This window comes from Penicillium diatomitis (genome assembly GCF_028827545.1).
Source record: "Penicillium diatomitis strain IBT 30728 chromosome Unknown utg000008l_segment0_segment0, whole genome shotgun sequence".
NCBI classification, from domain to species: domain Eukaryota; kingdom Fungi; phylum Ascomycota; class Eurotiomycetes; order Eurotiales; family Aspergillaceae; genus Penicillium; species Penicillium diatomitis.
This window is the reverse complement of record NW_026623180.1, coordinates 492556-507808: the sequence shown is the minus strand read 5'-3', so window position 1 is coordinate 507808 and position 15253 is coordinate 492556. Positions and strand designations below refer to the sequence as shown.

Below are 15253 nucleotides of genomic sequence, written 5' to 3'. Positions count from 1 at the left end.
AGCACCTGAGTGGTACTTGTCTGAGAATGAGAGGTTCCAACCACCCACAAGGCAATCCGGAACAACGCGTCGTCGTGGACGGAACATTCCCGTTAAGAGACACAATGATGCCACGGGGTTCGAGAGTTGTGACGATACAAATCACCTTTCACTCCTGAGACATTCTGGGACTGTTGTATCCTCGAGTGCTGCACTTCTACTCACAAAGAAGGCGATGATAAATCAGAGAAAAGTTCAAGTCTATGAGACACCCGTAACAATGCTTGAATTTTCGAAATCTTGATGTACACTACTGACGCCCAAAAAAAAGAACGTCCAAGTTCATCCTGGCAAAGCCATCACAAAAAAGCAGAGGGAAGAGAGGTATGGCATAAAGAACACATTGGTATGGCAGAGGACACCGGCTAGTAAAGAATCGCAAAAAAAAAAAAAAAAAAAAACAAAACAAAAGCAAAATGTGCTCATCCCGGGTAAAAAGTACTTATGCATAGTGAAGAAGTGAAAGGTCCAAAATCCACAGATCACCCAAGTCATCCAGATCATCCATCTCCTCCCATCACACGATGATGTCCAACTCGGAGCGATCCAACCCATCGGCCTTGAGGTCAGGGTAGTAAGGGACCATCGAATCGGCCGCTTGCACATACGCATCGTTGTACAGTCGCCAGTAAGGCGTGCGCACCTTGCGAGCAGGGTGGAAGAGACCGGCCCAGATATAGTTCATGACAGTGCCTGTACCGACTGCCATGCGAATAGCGTCAATGGCCTCGATGATTCGGTCAATGACGTGCGGACTGGTTTCAAAGATGTTGGGGAAAACGAGATTGAGAAGGTGGACCATCGCGTCCTCACAGCCAAGGCCAACGACACCGAGCGCAATGTGTTTCACCACACTGGCAGCGGTCTGTCGATGAACTTGATCGCGATCAATCAGAGCGTCCTCGAGCAGAGGGGTGACCGCATACACATAGTCCTTGGCCATCTCTCCAATGTACTCAAAGAGGAAAGACATCGCCTTGAGAACACCATTCTGCACGTTGAGTTCCGGGACACGGTACTCATTCATCAAGGCCGGGAGAACCGTGAAAGGCGCGCACGTCTCGGCAACAATACCAATGGCGACAGCCGTGCAAACACGAGACTGACGTTCCTGGACGCGCAAGTTGTTGAGGAGAGTGGCCAGAACGTCCTGAGGACCGATGGCTTTGGCAATGAAGCCGAATGTGTTGTTGGCCGCACGACGGATACCCTTCTTGTGGGCCTTGAGCATATCCAGCAGCTCAAAGCAGATACGCATCCACTCGCGCGCATTCACCGATTCGGGCCCACGGTCCGCAATTCGACCGACAAGATCAATGGTGTTCTCTTGCACCTTTTCGTGTCGGTTACGAAGAATAGGCGTCAGGCGAGGTAGGAGGTCACGAATAGGTGGCTGCATCTGGTTGATACCCACCACAGTCACAATGGACCGCAAAGCACCCAAGATCGAACCCAGGACTTCGGGGTACTCTTCTCCTAGGTATTCATACAAGACAATACCTAATTTACCCATGAGAGCATCTTCGCCACACTGCTTCATAACCATGGCAATGCGAGAGATGAGATCGGCTGCTTGCTGACGCACAGTTGCAGACTTGTTGTTGAGTCGCCAGAGAATGGTAGACACAATCTGTGGAAGGTAAGGCTTGCATCGAGTGCTGAGCGCATTCACGACCGTGCCAAATCCGTTCAGAATGACAATGTCTTCAATGGACTGTTCCTGGAAGGCGAAGAGCACGCCATCAATAAGCCGTTCCTCCAGCCGCTCCGAGATATCGGCCGCACCGAGCGAGGCGACCAACTTTTCGATAGTCTCCACGGTCATCTTGCGGTAAGGCTCACTTTCATCCTTCAAGTTGTTGACAATTCGCTCAAGGATCTCCCCCACACCGACCTTTTGGCCCAGGTCCACCGTGGTGTCGACCACCTGACGGTAGTTTCGGCGATCCAAGGCCATGCGGCGCACCCAAAAGCTCTTGAAGAATTCCGTCAAGACGTTCTCCTTGAGGTAGTTGGCTGTGACACCATCGGTGTTGGAACACTGTGACACGACTTTCAACACCACCTTCTTCATTTCCTCATCCGGGGAAGCGAATTCTCGAAGGAGAATCTCCATAATCTGACTGGTATAATAGTTGGCGTACTCTTCATCCATAAGAGGAATAATGTAGCCCACAGCTTTCAGGAATGCGGCGAGGCCCTTGCCGCGCTGCTTCCTGGCTCCAGTCCAGAGGGGATTCAGAATCTCGTCGAAACTTTCGATACCATACGGGTTGGCAGCCTCGGCTAACGCAGCAACAGCCAAAGCCGTGACTGTTCGTACCTTAGCTTGCTCATCGCTGAGGTTGTCTGAAATACAATCAACGAGTCCCTTGAGGTGGGGAAGAATGGCGCAGCCCATCAAAATAGGAATTTGCTGAACGATCTTCACACCAGTGTGACGGGCTTGCCAAGATTTCTTACTACGGCACACTGCCCGCAAGAAAGGCAGAAGTGCCGGAATTCCGAGAGCGGAGGCCACGACAGCGAACGCACGCGCTGTCGTGTTTCGCACGTACTCATCCACATGGTCGATATCTGGACGCATGGTGCTAATCATCGTAGCAAGACCAGCGGCCTTGGAAAGGTTGGAAATGATCTCCCGACCTTCAACACGAGCATAGTAGTCTTGATCGATGAGCAATGGCTCAATGACAACCAAAATCTTGTGCACGTAAGGACGCACCAGGTCGTCAAGCTTGTAAAGCACACGGTCAATGACCTTTACCAGTAAATGACGCTCTTGATCTTCCAAAGACTTCTCCATCAGCAAAGGCAAAATCTGGTTGAAGAGAGCACCGGCCCCAAAGTTTCGCGCATTGTCGGTGAGCTGACGTAGCGCAGTCTTTCGCATGGGAGGCGTGCCATTCTTGACTTTGAGCAGCAGCCTCATAATCTTGCGCTCTTTCATTTCTTCAACTGTCATGGTGCTTTCATCTCCGGCTTCCATGAGCTTGCCAAAGTATGCCATGTCCTCAGGCTTGAAGAACTGCAAGTCACCAACACCCGGAATGTCCGTTGGCAGGTCCTTGCCCATGGATCGAGCGCTTTCGGGTTCCTGCATCATGAAACCTCCAACACCTGCAGCACCAGCCAGTGGCGCCGGTGTCGCCATCACCTTGCGTGCGATATTCCGAACAGGAGCGTAGCCTGGAGGAGGGTCCAGAATCTGGTAGCCTTCAGTTGGCAACATCATATCAAGCTCCTCGTCGGTCCAGTCTCCAGCTCGTACAGCCGTGTCAACTGGGAACCCTGGAGTGGGCCCAGCAGTTGCTTGGGAAGGATGCATGGGCGTCGCAAGCCCTTGATTACCAACGGGTGTGGCCGCAGGTGCCAGGTCCCATCTTGACCTGCGCTTCGGTTCCTCGGGCGCTCCTGGGGCTGGAGCCTCATCCCAACGGGAGCGCTTGGTCTTGACTTCCGCGGGCTTGGCTTCTTCTGATGTCCCGTTCTCGTCTGCGCCGACATCCCAACGCTTCTTTCGCTTCTTGCCCACCTCGGTAGCGGTGGCGCCAGCATCTGGCATTGGGCTATCGTCTTGCGCGGATTTCAGAGTAGCTTGGTGTTCCTCAACAACGTCTTGACCTTGCTCTCGTTTCTCAGCAATCAGCTTTTGAACGCGCTCCTCCTCCTTCTCAAGTTCACGGAGTGCCATGACCTCTCGATATGTCTGACCCTCGGCTTCATCTCGTCCATCGGCGTTGGCAGCGAAAGGGTCGGCACGTGTGGGTGTCAGAGGGCCACGATTGAATCTTCTTTTCTGGTAATCGGTCTCCCTGTCCGCAATACGGGCGGCCTTCTCCCGGCCCAGCAGGATGTCCTCTTCCTCCACTCCGTTTCCTTGCGCCATCTCATCGATTTGACTTCGGGTAGCGGTGTACTGGCCGACTAAGCGATGGCCGCCGTTAGCGTCTTCCATGTCGTCATCTTCATCGTCGCCAGTCACCGCGATGGACGTGTCGTATCCAGCAAATTTGTCAGATCCGTTGCGATCGAACAAGGTCGTATCGAAGGATTCAGTCAGGGAGGCCTTGGTCGAGTTGTCAGTGCGCTGACTAGATGGGTCAAAGGCCCTAGAACCTTTTGTTTTGGCAGCAGCCGCATTGCGCTCGGCTTGAAGCCGCCGAACAGTCTCGATATCGGCTATTCGAAGCAATTAGCGTCAATACGTCCGCAAAGTTAGTTGACGCGACTTACCGTCAGACATGGTGAAGGGTGTGATTGCGAAAACGATATGAGATGTTGTAAGTCTAGTAGCGGAAGCTACATTCGGATCGAGAGCCGTGGACCGGTTGCATTGACGGCATGCAGATAATGCGTCGATGTTCTGCGATGAGGCAAAATGTACGGACGGTTACGAAGATCCGTTCTCTAGCAGTCCAGTTCCGCCTCCCGTCAGCAGCACTTGGATGACTAAACAGCACGTGACCTCGAGCTCTCTTCATAGTAGTACACCAATAACTTAACTACTAACTTGCATTGAGTCCCAACATGGTTTACATTTCAACAGAAGTGAGTCAACACTGCATACCACTGAGCAGTCAAGCAAAATTACTAAGCAGCATGCTTGTCTCATTTGAAACATTCATGATAAATTTGGAGGCCCCCCGCTAAGATGTACGGTCTTAGCCAATAACGTGATGCCCGATCCTGTGAGCGACCCAACGGGATGAGCCAGCCGCGTCAAAACGCGCCAAGACATTCAACCTTCCAACTTAAATCACCCACCATGCCTTCAAATCGCGAGGACAGGCGCTCAAATTTGGTGGAGCAAGAGGGTAGGCTTATCCTCGCGATTGGGGTCTATAAGGATAGCCAGATCTCAACAATTCGCGCAGCCGCAAGATGTTATCAAGTGCCGCGTGCTACCCTAGCCAAATGTCTTGAAGGTAGACCTACGCGCGTTGATATACGCGCTAAATCATTTAAGATGACTCAAAATGAGTAAAACATACATCTTAAATGGGCTCTCTCTCTTGACTCTCGCGGTACTGTCCCTAGGCTTAATCATTTACGCGATATAGTGGATCTACTGCTTGCGGTACGTAGCCGATCTACCCTTAAGGCGCTTGCCCAAGTTGGTTTATACTTAAGTCAGATATAGTTAAATTAGCCTTGAGGGCTGTAGGAACTATGCCTCTAGACCCTAGCTAGGTCCTTAAAAAGTTGAATATATCAGTTACATCAGCTAACGCAGATGCGAATGCGGTGGTCCGTACCCCGATGCCGCAGCCAAGATCAACACCAGGTACTAGATCAAGTCAGATAGAGCCAGAAACGCCTCGGTCTACTAATCAGGATAAGAGGCAGCTTCGCATTATTAGTCGACTATGACCTACTACTCCGATCAAAAGAGTAGTAGATAAGCTAATAAAAGGACATGATGAGGTAATAATACAAGGATGCATCGATCAAAAGGAAAAAGAGGCTCTTCTCGCAGCCAATGCCAGAAAGGTGCAAAAAGCATTAAGATCAAGGCGCCAATTCCCACACCAAGAATGACTATCAATTTAGGAGGCTCTTGATCTATTGGACGCAATAAATCAGCCAGAGAGGGTTGAAGGTCTCGAGATGCAGCCGTATGATCAGCAGGCAGGATCGCCTACCACGCGCGCACCAAGGGGTCTGCAGAGGTGTAGTGGCTGTAGAGAGTTTGACTATAACGTTAACTGTTGACCTAATCGTCAAATGTAAATAATTTGAAATTTGGGTTGCGAAAATTGAATTCAAAGTTGATGCGTTGATGTGGCTCGCTCATCCCGTTGGGTGGCTTATGGGATCGAGGATCACGTTATAAGGAGATGGAAGCCTTCATCTTCTGCCGTGTCATGGCAGGGCTCAGTTTGTATTTGACTCGTAGCTTGGTTGCAGTTGATTCTCTGGCTGCTTCGATCTACATAATGTTCCTCCAGAGAAGACCCATTTAGATATTCGGGACAGCAGTTTGACGTTATGACTGGTCCAACCTGTAGGTCATAATGATATGCAATCTTATCGATCAAGAAGGACTGCAATTTTTCAGGCATCGGGGACCTATCAGATTTTTCACATATCCATCAAGCAGTCAATATGCGCCCCGAATCCTCCTGATGCTAGATGATTTGATATTGATCGTTTTCAGCAGGTCAGTTGGTCGGCCCCAAAGTGCCGTAGCTAACAATCATCCTCGGGGTTCCCAACATCAAAATATCATTCGTCGTTCTGACAAATGGCCCTCTATTTTGAAGTCCTGAATTGACGCTCATATTACATCCATCTACCAGTGGTCTTCGAAGGCGAAAATGGACAGTCGGGTTGACGCGATATTGCCCACGTCTGTTCGAAAGAGCATGATCCCGATTGATTAAGATAGTAGTTCTAGGTCGTATCCACGTGAGTGTCACCGCCAGACAACCGAATACGCAGCTTTCTGCCTTCTTCTCTCTACCAGGCTCTCTTTTCACAGATCGCCTAAAGTTACACCCTACTTGGTCCCGCTGGTTACGGATGCAGTGCGTTCAGTCATCACAATGACTTTAAGTACTCGAAACTACTCACGGTGGTAATTGAAGCAACGAGCCTCATTCCCGAAACTCTTCCTAACTTACCGATCTTTCTGCAATATGGGACTCCTCGAGCCTGACATCAAATAAGACCTATCTACGACCTCGGCCAAGCTTCAAGGCCAATTTTCAAAGCATCTATGCACCTGCGTGTCTTTATAAAGCTACTGCCGGCAGCTTACCCCCGATTTCGAGAGACAAAGAGGTCATTCTTGTGATGAACGAACATGGTGTCAAGGTGCGATCTTTCGAGCAAGGTGTGAAGGTTTCTCATCTTTTGGGTTCGAAGCAAGAGCATTCCCTCAGATTCTGCCTGTTCTATCTCAACAGATGAATCCTCCCCAGTATGCTGCCTCGCTGGGCCTTGGCCATCTTCTCCTCGCCGGATCACCATCTTTATTGGATCATCAAGCGCCCATGCATTTCGGGCTATCATGTTTCCCATTCCTTACTACCCGCCCACTTGAAGGAATTCAACGTCAGAGAGGAGTACGTGTTGACCGATTGAGGTCAAGCACTTGAACGTGGAGGCTTGATTCACGTATGATCACTGGGCGTCCCTCTTGTGCCTTTCACTTCCCACCGCCATCGCCTGCTTTTCTTTTCCTTTTCATGTCTACTCAGTGCCCGCTGCGCATTCCAGCCAGTTGACTCATGATCAAACCTCGTAAATTGAGGATCCTGAGCCTAGAGCTATCCGGCTTCTCCGAAAATGAACAAGTTTTTCACTTCAGATTTTGATGATTGACTGCAACCACGCGAAACGCTCGAGGGAAAATTGCATGCCTGGTTAGGTTTCAGAATATTACCATCACTGTCACGCGAAATCGAGTGCTCAACATGAACATGCCCCCGGGACACCCTCGAGATAAGGCCCCACGCTGATCTTGAAATTATGCTTACAACCAATCTTCGATGACTAAGGGCACAAAAGTTCGAGCAGGCTAGTCGAGAGCTGCAAAGATAGACGCTGGGTCGAAGATCCCGAAGAAGCTGGACGTGCCACTCTTGGTTAAACATACCCAAGCCGTGTTGTAAACATATGCGGTCAATGAGGTCAATGAGTTAAGGCACGAGACCGCACGCACTCCTCCACGTGTGGACTTGAAAAGGCTACGTTCGTGCTGAATACCGCCAACCCTCCCTAATTCAGCGGATACAAAGGGTGCTTCGGTGTAAAACACGCCTAGCGAAACGTGAATTATGAAACGTTGCGGCATGTCAAAGTTCAGAATCTGCATAACGGCGTCTTGATATTTTGCACAAGACATATTCAATGCACGTGCGCATAGGTCCAAGCTCTGAGTACATAAACCGGGGCTCACGCGATCGGTATATGTGGGTTTCAATTCATGATATGCACAGATATGTGCACTGAGTCTGGACAGGCTTTAAGAATCACCCGCTTGCGACAGCAATACTGTTCCATCAATTTGGTATTCCTTGAATCTGGCCTTGGTCCATGACAGAATCGTGGACGCTTACTCGGCGGCTTTGGTCGAGAAGTTTGCAAAGAGCTCAACAATATGCATAGGTACTCGCCTAGCGAAGCGGCACCATTGAAGTCACACGTTGGAAAGAACAAGGGTTTGCAGTGTCAGTCGAAGCGCGGTGTCTCACTTTGAATCAGGTGACTTGGATACACTTGAGCCAATAGTCAAAGCATTGATTCGAGCAGCATTCACATCAGCATCTATACTGCGCAGAAAACAAAACACTTCTTTCTCCGAGCGAGACCCACCGATCGGTCATCCAGACTTGGGCAGCAGGATGACTCACTTTGTTCGTGACGTGAGAAGGTACTTCTGATACATAGAAAGAGCCTCTGTCTTCAGAAATATATGTACCCTAGATACCTTTACGATGGAATTGAGCATCCGACGCAGGGTCAGACATTATCGAAGGATCTTCTGATAGAACAGCTGCGGAGCTTGGGTATGTATGTTTTTGCGCTTTTCATCCATTCCAAAGCATGTGCAAGTCCCAAGTCGTAGTATTACAAAACAGAAATCGCTTTGAGATCCATATTTGCAATGCAATATGCGTTACGTGGAAATCATCTTCGAGGGCTTCTTTGCGAGATCTTTGAATAAATGTGGGATTCCTGCTCATTGTGCACCCCGGAAGGCTCAGGGTTGGTTGCTGAAAATTAATCATGTCTTGCAAATATGTGCGATTTACACCTCTGCCCGCTTTCTGAGCCCCCAACCGAAGGGGACAGGGGCTTCCACTCTCATGTTGCGTTTTTATGTGGTCCTGTAGGATGCGCAGCCATCTCCGGCTCTCTAACCGCCGTCACTTGCAGATGCAAGCCAACCGCCAATGCTGGTATCGGCAATTTATTTTTAGAAAAAATTAAAGGACCCCGTGTTTATACAGAAACAAGCCGGTAAATGTAACTTCCAAGCATACGGGTCGTTTTCGCACTCCGAAGAGCATCCTTAGCGCATACTATTTTCAAAGACAAAGAACGTCAATAGCGAGCCGTAGTCGGTTCCTGCTGTTGGACTGCTTCCATTTGTGTAAAACATTGGAACTGATACCATTTTTGAGGTAGAGGAAGATGGGCTCGTCAGACTGAAAATTGTGTACAAAGTAATCCAACAGCATGGCATTCATCTGACAAATCGACCCGAGTCTTGTTGAAAGTGGTAGGCCATGTTGAATTTGCGGCACGCCTCAAGCCCGAGCACTTGGAAGAAACCCTCAGACCTCTTTTACTTAATGTGATTTTTCTTTGTCATGAGTCGAAACGCATACTATAGCCCGAATGACCTGGATCATAAAACGAGGCAAGCTTGCGCTTATGAAATTCGATCAACTACCTAGTACCAAGGTTTTCTCACAATTCTACTCATCAAAGCGCCGATAAAACCATTTGTTCTTCTCCTCTTCACCAAGTCCTTTTTCAAACCTGTCTTACGTTAGGCCATAATTCTTCACGTTGTTTCCACAAACAACACTCACGATGCGAATTGTGCACTACCTATTTTGCTGGCTGGCTATCTCGCTAGTTGAAACAACAACAGCCATTCCAGATCCGCTGAGATTCACAACTATATTCTCCAGTGCCTCCAAGCAACTTCAAAGTATCAGTCTCGGGAACTGCTCACTGACGGGGATCTCTCCGCCGCTAAACGATACAAAAAAGTCGCTTCCAACACCATCTCCAGGCCTGGACCTGAAATTCATTGCACTGGGTCGTGGAACACAAAACTACTCTTGTACCCCGTCGCCTTCTTCTCAAGATGCCACCAAAGACGAGAAACCCGTTGCGGTCGGGGCTGTGGCAACACTTTTTGATGCTTCTTGTATCGCAGCAACATCACTCAGTTTGCTTCATGAACTGCCTTCTATCATGGGCCGAGCGCCGCTTGGCCCGCTTGCTCTGATAACCGAGCTTCTGGGCGACATGACAAACTCGTCTAGTCTCATTCTCGGAGAACACTACTTCAACGCTGCCGGTGAGCCAACGTTCAACCTGACGATGAGCGGCTCGGATGCTTGGGCCATAAGCAAGAAGGACGCATCCGTTCCGGCACCAAGGAGAGTTAAAGTCAAGAATGCTTGTCCTGAGAAGGGTCAGGACGTGGCGTGGCTCAAACTGGATCGGAAGCAGGGAAATCTCATCAAGGTAGGAATCATGCCGTGAGATCCTTCTCGTGTTCAAAAGTACGCAACTGACAAAAGCATATAGGAGGTTTACCGAGTCGTCACATTCCAAGGGTCTCCCCCTCCACGTGCGCTGGACAGGATGAGACAATTCTGGTAGGGTACGCGGCAGAATACTGGTTTTATGGATGATTGAATGCTTCCATAAGGCCTCCCAAGCTCTCATACGAAATTCAATATAGTTCAATTGGTGAAAAACGATGATTATATTTCACACAGATATTGAGGTTCTCATGTATGGATTATGTACGGCTCGCCACAGGTTGAGTGGAAAGATAGAGGCCGTATATAGGGCCGTTTTCGACGAAATCTCATCAGATCAATCATTGCGAAAGACGATCAGCGCTCGTGACTCATTCCTCAGATCCTATGCTCATGCGTGTTTGGGTAAGCCGGCACGAAGCATTGAAATGAGGACCATCTTGTAGAGCAATTGTCATCGCAGTTGACCTCATTAGAGTTTGACGTGTATTGATAAAGTGAAGCTCAGCCATCGTACGTGTTTGTAGGGCATGTGATACTGCCGACTCACCGTAGTCCATAGCCTAGATATAATCTCTCCCCCGTAGCAATCTCACACCTCATCCCTCTCACACATGGTGATGCTGCACCTATTGTAGCCACCTCCCAACAGTACGGACTTTCGGTACTCAACGATGACCTTTAAAATAGGTCATCAATAACAAGCCGTTTCTCAAAGAATCAGCCCAGGAAAGGAGATGAGCAATTCTTGATAGTTTAAGAATGTGTTACGAATCGCCTGATCTAGATGCTAAATCATGAAACTCAAATGCATCAACGCGCTTGACGTGTCAACAAGGTTTACCGACAACACTGAGCTGTCACGAGTCGATGTTTGGCAAATCGAGGTCAAATCGCTAGTAATGATCGACAGACTAAATATTCATGCCTCAGGCACAGATATCTTGTCGAGCTGCTCTTACTACCACGTGACTATCAGGTGGTGAACCGGTGACGCGAAGCTGGGCGGCTTGGGGTCGCGCCTCTGTCGCGAGACAGGCAGGCTGTCGTCTCTCACTTTTCATCAATACGCTCTTGCATCAATTCCATCTTGAGAAAGAATTGGCATCAAAGATAATCGGTTCACCCATTCGTTCTCTTCGACTTTCCATTGAGCTCAATCGCTCTCGCGGCGCAAACTCCACACCACCTACCACCCTTCGTTCCACCTGACCACTTTCGACATTATGGCGACCGATTACGGCAAGAAAACCAACGCTGAGCTGATTGAGATCCTCAAATCCCGATCGCTTCCTCACACAGGTAAAAAGGCCGATCTTGTCGCTCGCCTCCAAGAAGACGATGGAAAGAAATCAGTAGAAGCTCCTGCGCCCGCTCCCGCGCCAGCGCCCACCTCGACCGAGACTGCGAAACCCGACGCTGTCGCAGAAGACGTGATCGACTGGGACGACGATGTACCTGCCGAGACTGCCAATCCCTCCACAGAGGCTTCCGCGGCTGCCATTGCTGCTGGCGGCAAGGGCCCGGTAGCCAATCCTGTCGCCGTTCCTAACCAAGAACTTGACGTCGACCCTGCCACGACCCACGACCTTAAGGTGGAATCGACCGGTGCGGTTGACTCTGCAGCTGCATCCGAGCCTGCTGCCACCGCAGCTGGTACCGAAACTGCGGCCGAGCAGAAGCCAGCGGTGGACTACACTCGTGGCCTTCCCGCAACTGAACTTGAGGTCGAGTTGGAGAAGCGCAAGAAGCGCGCCGAGAAGTTCGGCATTGTTGAGGATGATGAGACTGCCCTCAAGGAAGCACAGAAGCAAGTCGAGCGGGCTAAGCGCTTCGGTACTGCTGCTACGAATGAGTCCGCTGCCACTACCAGCGTTGGCGTCAAGGGATTGGACGAGGCTCTCCCCGATGAGCGATCCCGCAAGCGAGGCCGTAACGAGCAGGGCGGCCGGAGCGACAAAAGACGCGATGTTGGTCGCAACCGCAATCGTCGCGGGGACGGTGCGCAGCAACGCAATGGCGGAAGCAACCCTCCCAAGGCCGGACAACAAACAGCGCAGCAGAAGTCGTGGGATGAAAAGGACCGCCTAGCGATGGAGGCTCGCAAGAAGCGCTTCGCCGCCGCGAACTAAAGGTGGCCTTCCGTTGCTTTCTCTTTGATTTTCCTGGGTGATCAATCCGCTCTCCTCCCTTCCTTCGACTTCCACATTTCAACCAATTTGTTTTTCTACTTTTGCTTCACGCTGGCGTCGATCACAACACAAATACGAGGCATTTGCGGGCATACCGCTGGAAACAAAATTCTTTTTTCTTTCTCATCTGTTTCTTTAAAAACTTTCTCGACCCAGGCAGGTCCTCAATGGGTCATGTACCAACACTGCTTAAACATGGGTTTTCCTGATACGGAAATTGGCACCGGCTTTTCTCAGCCACTCAACTGCAGTGCTGAACTACCGATGCCAATAGACATGGTGATCTTAGTAGTACTTTATTTGTCCGGGGGTTCGCATTGTCAAAATGTATAATAACGTCCTCTAGACTTGGCACATTGAGTCAGACGACGAGGCGACCTCACAGTAGACGACAATCCAGAAGCCTGCTGTACTGAGTCACGAAGAGAAGGCTTCCAGCCTGATTTGGCTCTCCTCTCGAGATGTCAGCTGAATTGTGCATTAGCCTGTGGTTCCTGCAGCATGGCAATAACCATTAGTCTTGGAGATGAAGCTGGCTTTCCAAGCCACAAAGCACCTCCCTCTCTCCGTCTTCCGGGAAAGTCTACAAAAAGCTCTGACCCTTCATCCGAATACAGCTGTCCAACCAATACATCGATAGCACGATGTCTCGGGTAAGACTAAGACTGAACATCCCGCGCAAACAGTCCATTACTCCCACGCCAGGTTTCACTGCTCGGCTCTACAGCACGTGCCGGCTCGCCCTTCCGCAGGTGAAGGTGTCCCCCGTCCCTTTTCACTGGAGATCCTTCCGAAAGCCAACTGGACGTGGAAATGCCCGACTCGGCATTTCATTTGCCAGGAGGCACTTGGACCGTCAGCCCTGCTTAGCGCCGGACTCCACTGGGACCGAGGGCGTTGTGGCGAATGGAACGCCTTCGTTGCTGTTTTTAGAATGGGTGGATCACTTTGCTGGGAGTGGCCTCAGCAAATAGTCTTCAGTCTTCACACTACTACACTGATGCGCTCTAGATTCTACAGGTCGACAAAGTTCAGGTCGTAGTCTTCACTAGCCGGATATTGCTTTGATTTTCGTGATCGTGATAGACAGGCCTCTGGCGCTGCCGAATCGGGGAACATCTCTTCTATCTTCCAATCTAAAGGACCCAGAACTCGCTGCAAGAGATCAAAACGGGAATCGTCCGATCACGATGTTGTTGCATTATGGAGAGGTAGGTACGGAGTTGCTCCTTGTAGAACTGATTGACCATGGCGGCAGGACTTTAGACATTCTCGGAGAGATTGAGCCAACGAGTCATGAATTATCTTCCAGTTGACAATTGAAGTGAAATCAAGCTAAACTGGAAACCACGACCGGAATGAGAGAAGATCATGTCTACAGAAGATCAAACCTCAGCTGTGTCGAATCTCTCATTGCAATCGCGCGGCTCGATGTCACCAACTTAAGAAAATGACTTGCCAAATGGGGTGGTTTGGTCCTACATTTCGATTATATGATGTTGCTATTGTGGGAGGCCATTCCATGGTTCACAGCTGAGACCGGTACTGGGCTCGGGACGGGCCTTTTTGATGGTACCAAACTTCCGGTCAGGAATAAAGGGTGTATTACTCATGAGCTCTATTGCCTTGGGTCCTGGACGAGTCAATGATCTATACGATTTGATCTGAGGCAGTCCTGAAAATGGCGATGATAGAGTGAACAATTTGACAATGATGTTCCCCTGAAAGGTTCCCCGAAACAAACTAGCCAGTAGTAGACACTAGACACTAGATACTAGATAGTACTGTAGTGGACCAGGGCAGTCGGGGGCAAAAGTTCCTGCAGGATCTTTCACTCGAGTATGGTTGCTTTTGTCCAAGAGTGACTAGTGTCCGCATAATCATGAGGTACATGTGAGCGGTGATTGAAATGCTTACTCAACAACCAAGATACCCGAGAAGAAATACTGGCTGTGGCTCGAGGAAGAGTCGATATAAATTGAGCTTGAACTAGATTGAGTATTTTTTTTCCCTCGGTTTGAGATCGAGACAGTAGATAGTCAAGATTGGGTCCGCGATCAACATCCGTTTCGGCGTCTCCGATTGTTCCGTTACAAATGAGGCGACCTGGACGAGGCAGGCCACTGCACCAGACCGTCCAACGCGGTGAAGTCTTTCCCTCTACGGGCGCTCACCTCCGGGCGTACCCGCACAGATCAATGAAAAAGCAACCAAATCACAGTCTCGACGACGCTCGATGAGTGTAGGACTGTCGATCAGCTGATATCAGGCCAATGCAGGCAGCCCGCCGGTGTTGACCCAAACCGGCACGAATGAGGACGAGTTCTTTCCGGCGGACAAGGAGAGTTGTACCGTGTACGCATCGTGGCAGTCCCTTGAACTCGATGATTCGTATCTCAAACTCCGTTCCAAAGTGGACTCAAGCCGGTTGCAATTGACCACCGTTGCGGTGTGCGCCTCCGTCCGGGACGGATTGGGGGTCAAATCCAACAGTTGATGGTCGTCACTTGAGCGCAGTGCGAGCGCAGTGCTGAGTGCTGACTCGTCGGAAGTTCAGAACTGGAGAATATGCCCTCTCTGTCCGTGCGGACGGTGCGGCCACTGCGGCGTCCCGATTCCCACGACAGTACAACAAAACATCCTGGCCACTCGCAACCGCGGATAAGGCAGACGGGGAGAGTCGAACCAACGACAAGCCGTGTCTGTCCATGAATACTGGGTGAGCACAAACACGAACGAGGAAGCTTGAGACTTCGGAAGTACCTCCAAACTTCTACTAAACGGCGT

At 50.1% G+C, this 15253-nt stretch overlaps 3 protein-coding genes across 3 annotated transcripts; 2 read left to right on the top strand and 1 right to left on the bottom strand.

The window, feature by feature from the left end:
* Positions 1-556: 556 nt before the first annotated feature.
* N7539_006233 (U2 snRNP complex subunit HSH155) lies at positions 557-4285 on the bottom strand (the record flags this gene model as incomplete). Its single annotated transcript, XM_056935835.1, has 2 exons — positions 557-4221; positions 4276-4285. The coding sequence occupies 2 exons, from the start codon at positions 4283-4285 to the stop codon at positions 557-559; spliced, it is 3675 nt and encodes a 1224-aa protein (XP_056788759.1).
* A 5303-nt stretch (positions 4286-9588) lies between these two features.
* Positions 9589-10392, top strand: N7539_006232 (uncharacterized protein; the record flags this gene model as incomplete). The annotated part of the gene is made up of 2 exons (XM_056935834.1): positions 9589-10254; positions 10318-10392. The coding sequence occupies 2 exons, from the start codon at positions 9589-9591 to the stop codon at positions 10390-10392; spliced, it is 741 nt and encodes a 246-aa protein (XP_056788758.1).
* A 1108-nt stretch (positions 10393-11500) lies between these two features.
* On the top strand, positions 11501-12406 carry N7539_006231 (SAP domain-containing protein; the record flags this gene model as incomplete). Its single annotated transcript, XM_056935833.1, has 1 exon — positions 11501-12406. One exon carries the CDS (start codon positions 11501-11503, stop codon positions 12404-12406), a length of 906 nt encoding a protein of 301 aa, XP_056788757.1.
* Between the last annotated feature and the right edge of the window lie 2847 nt (positions 12407-15253).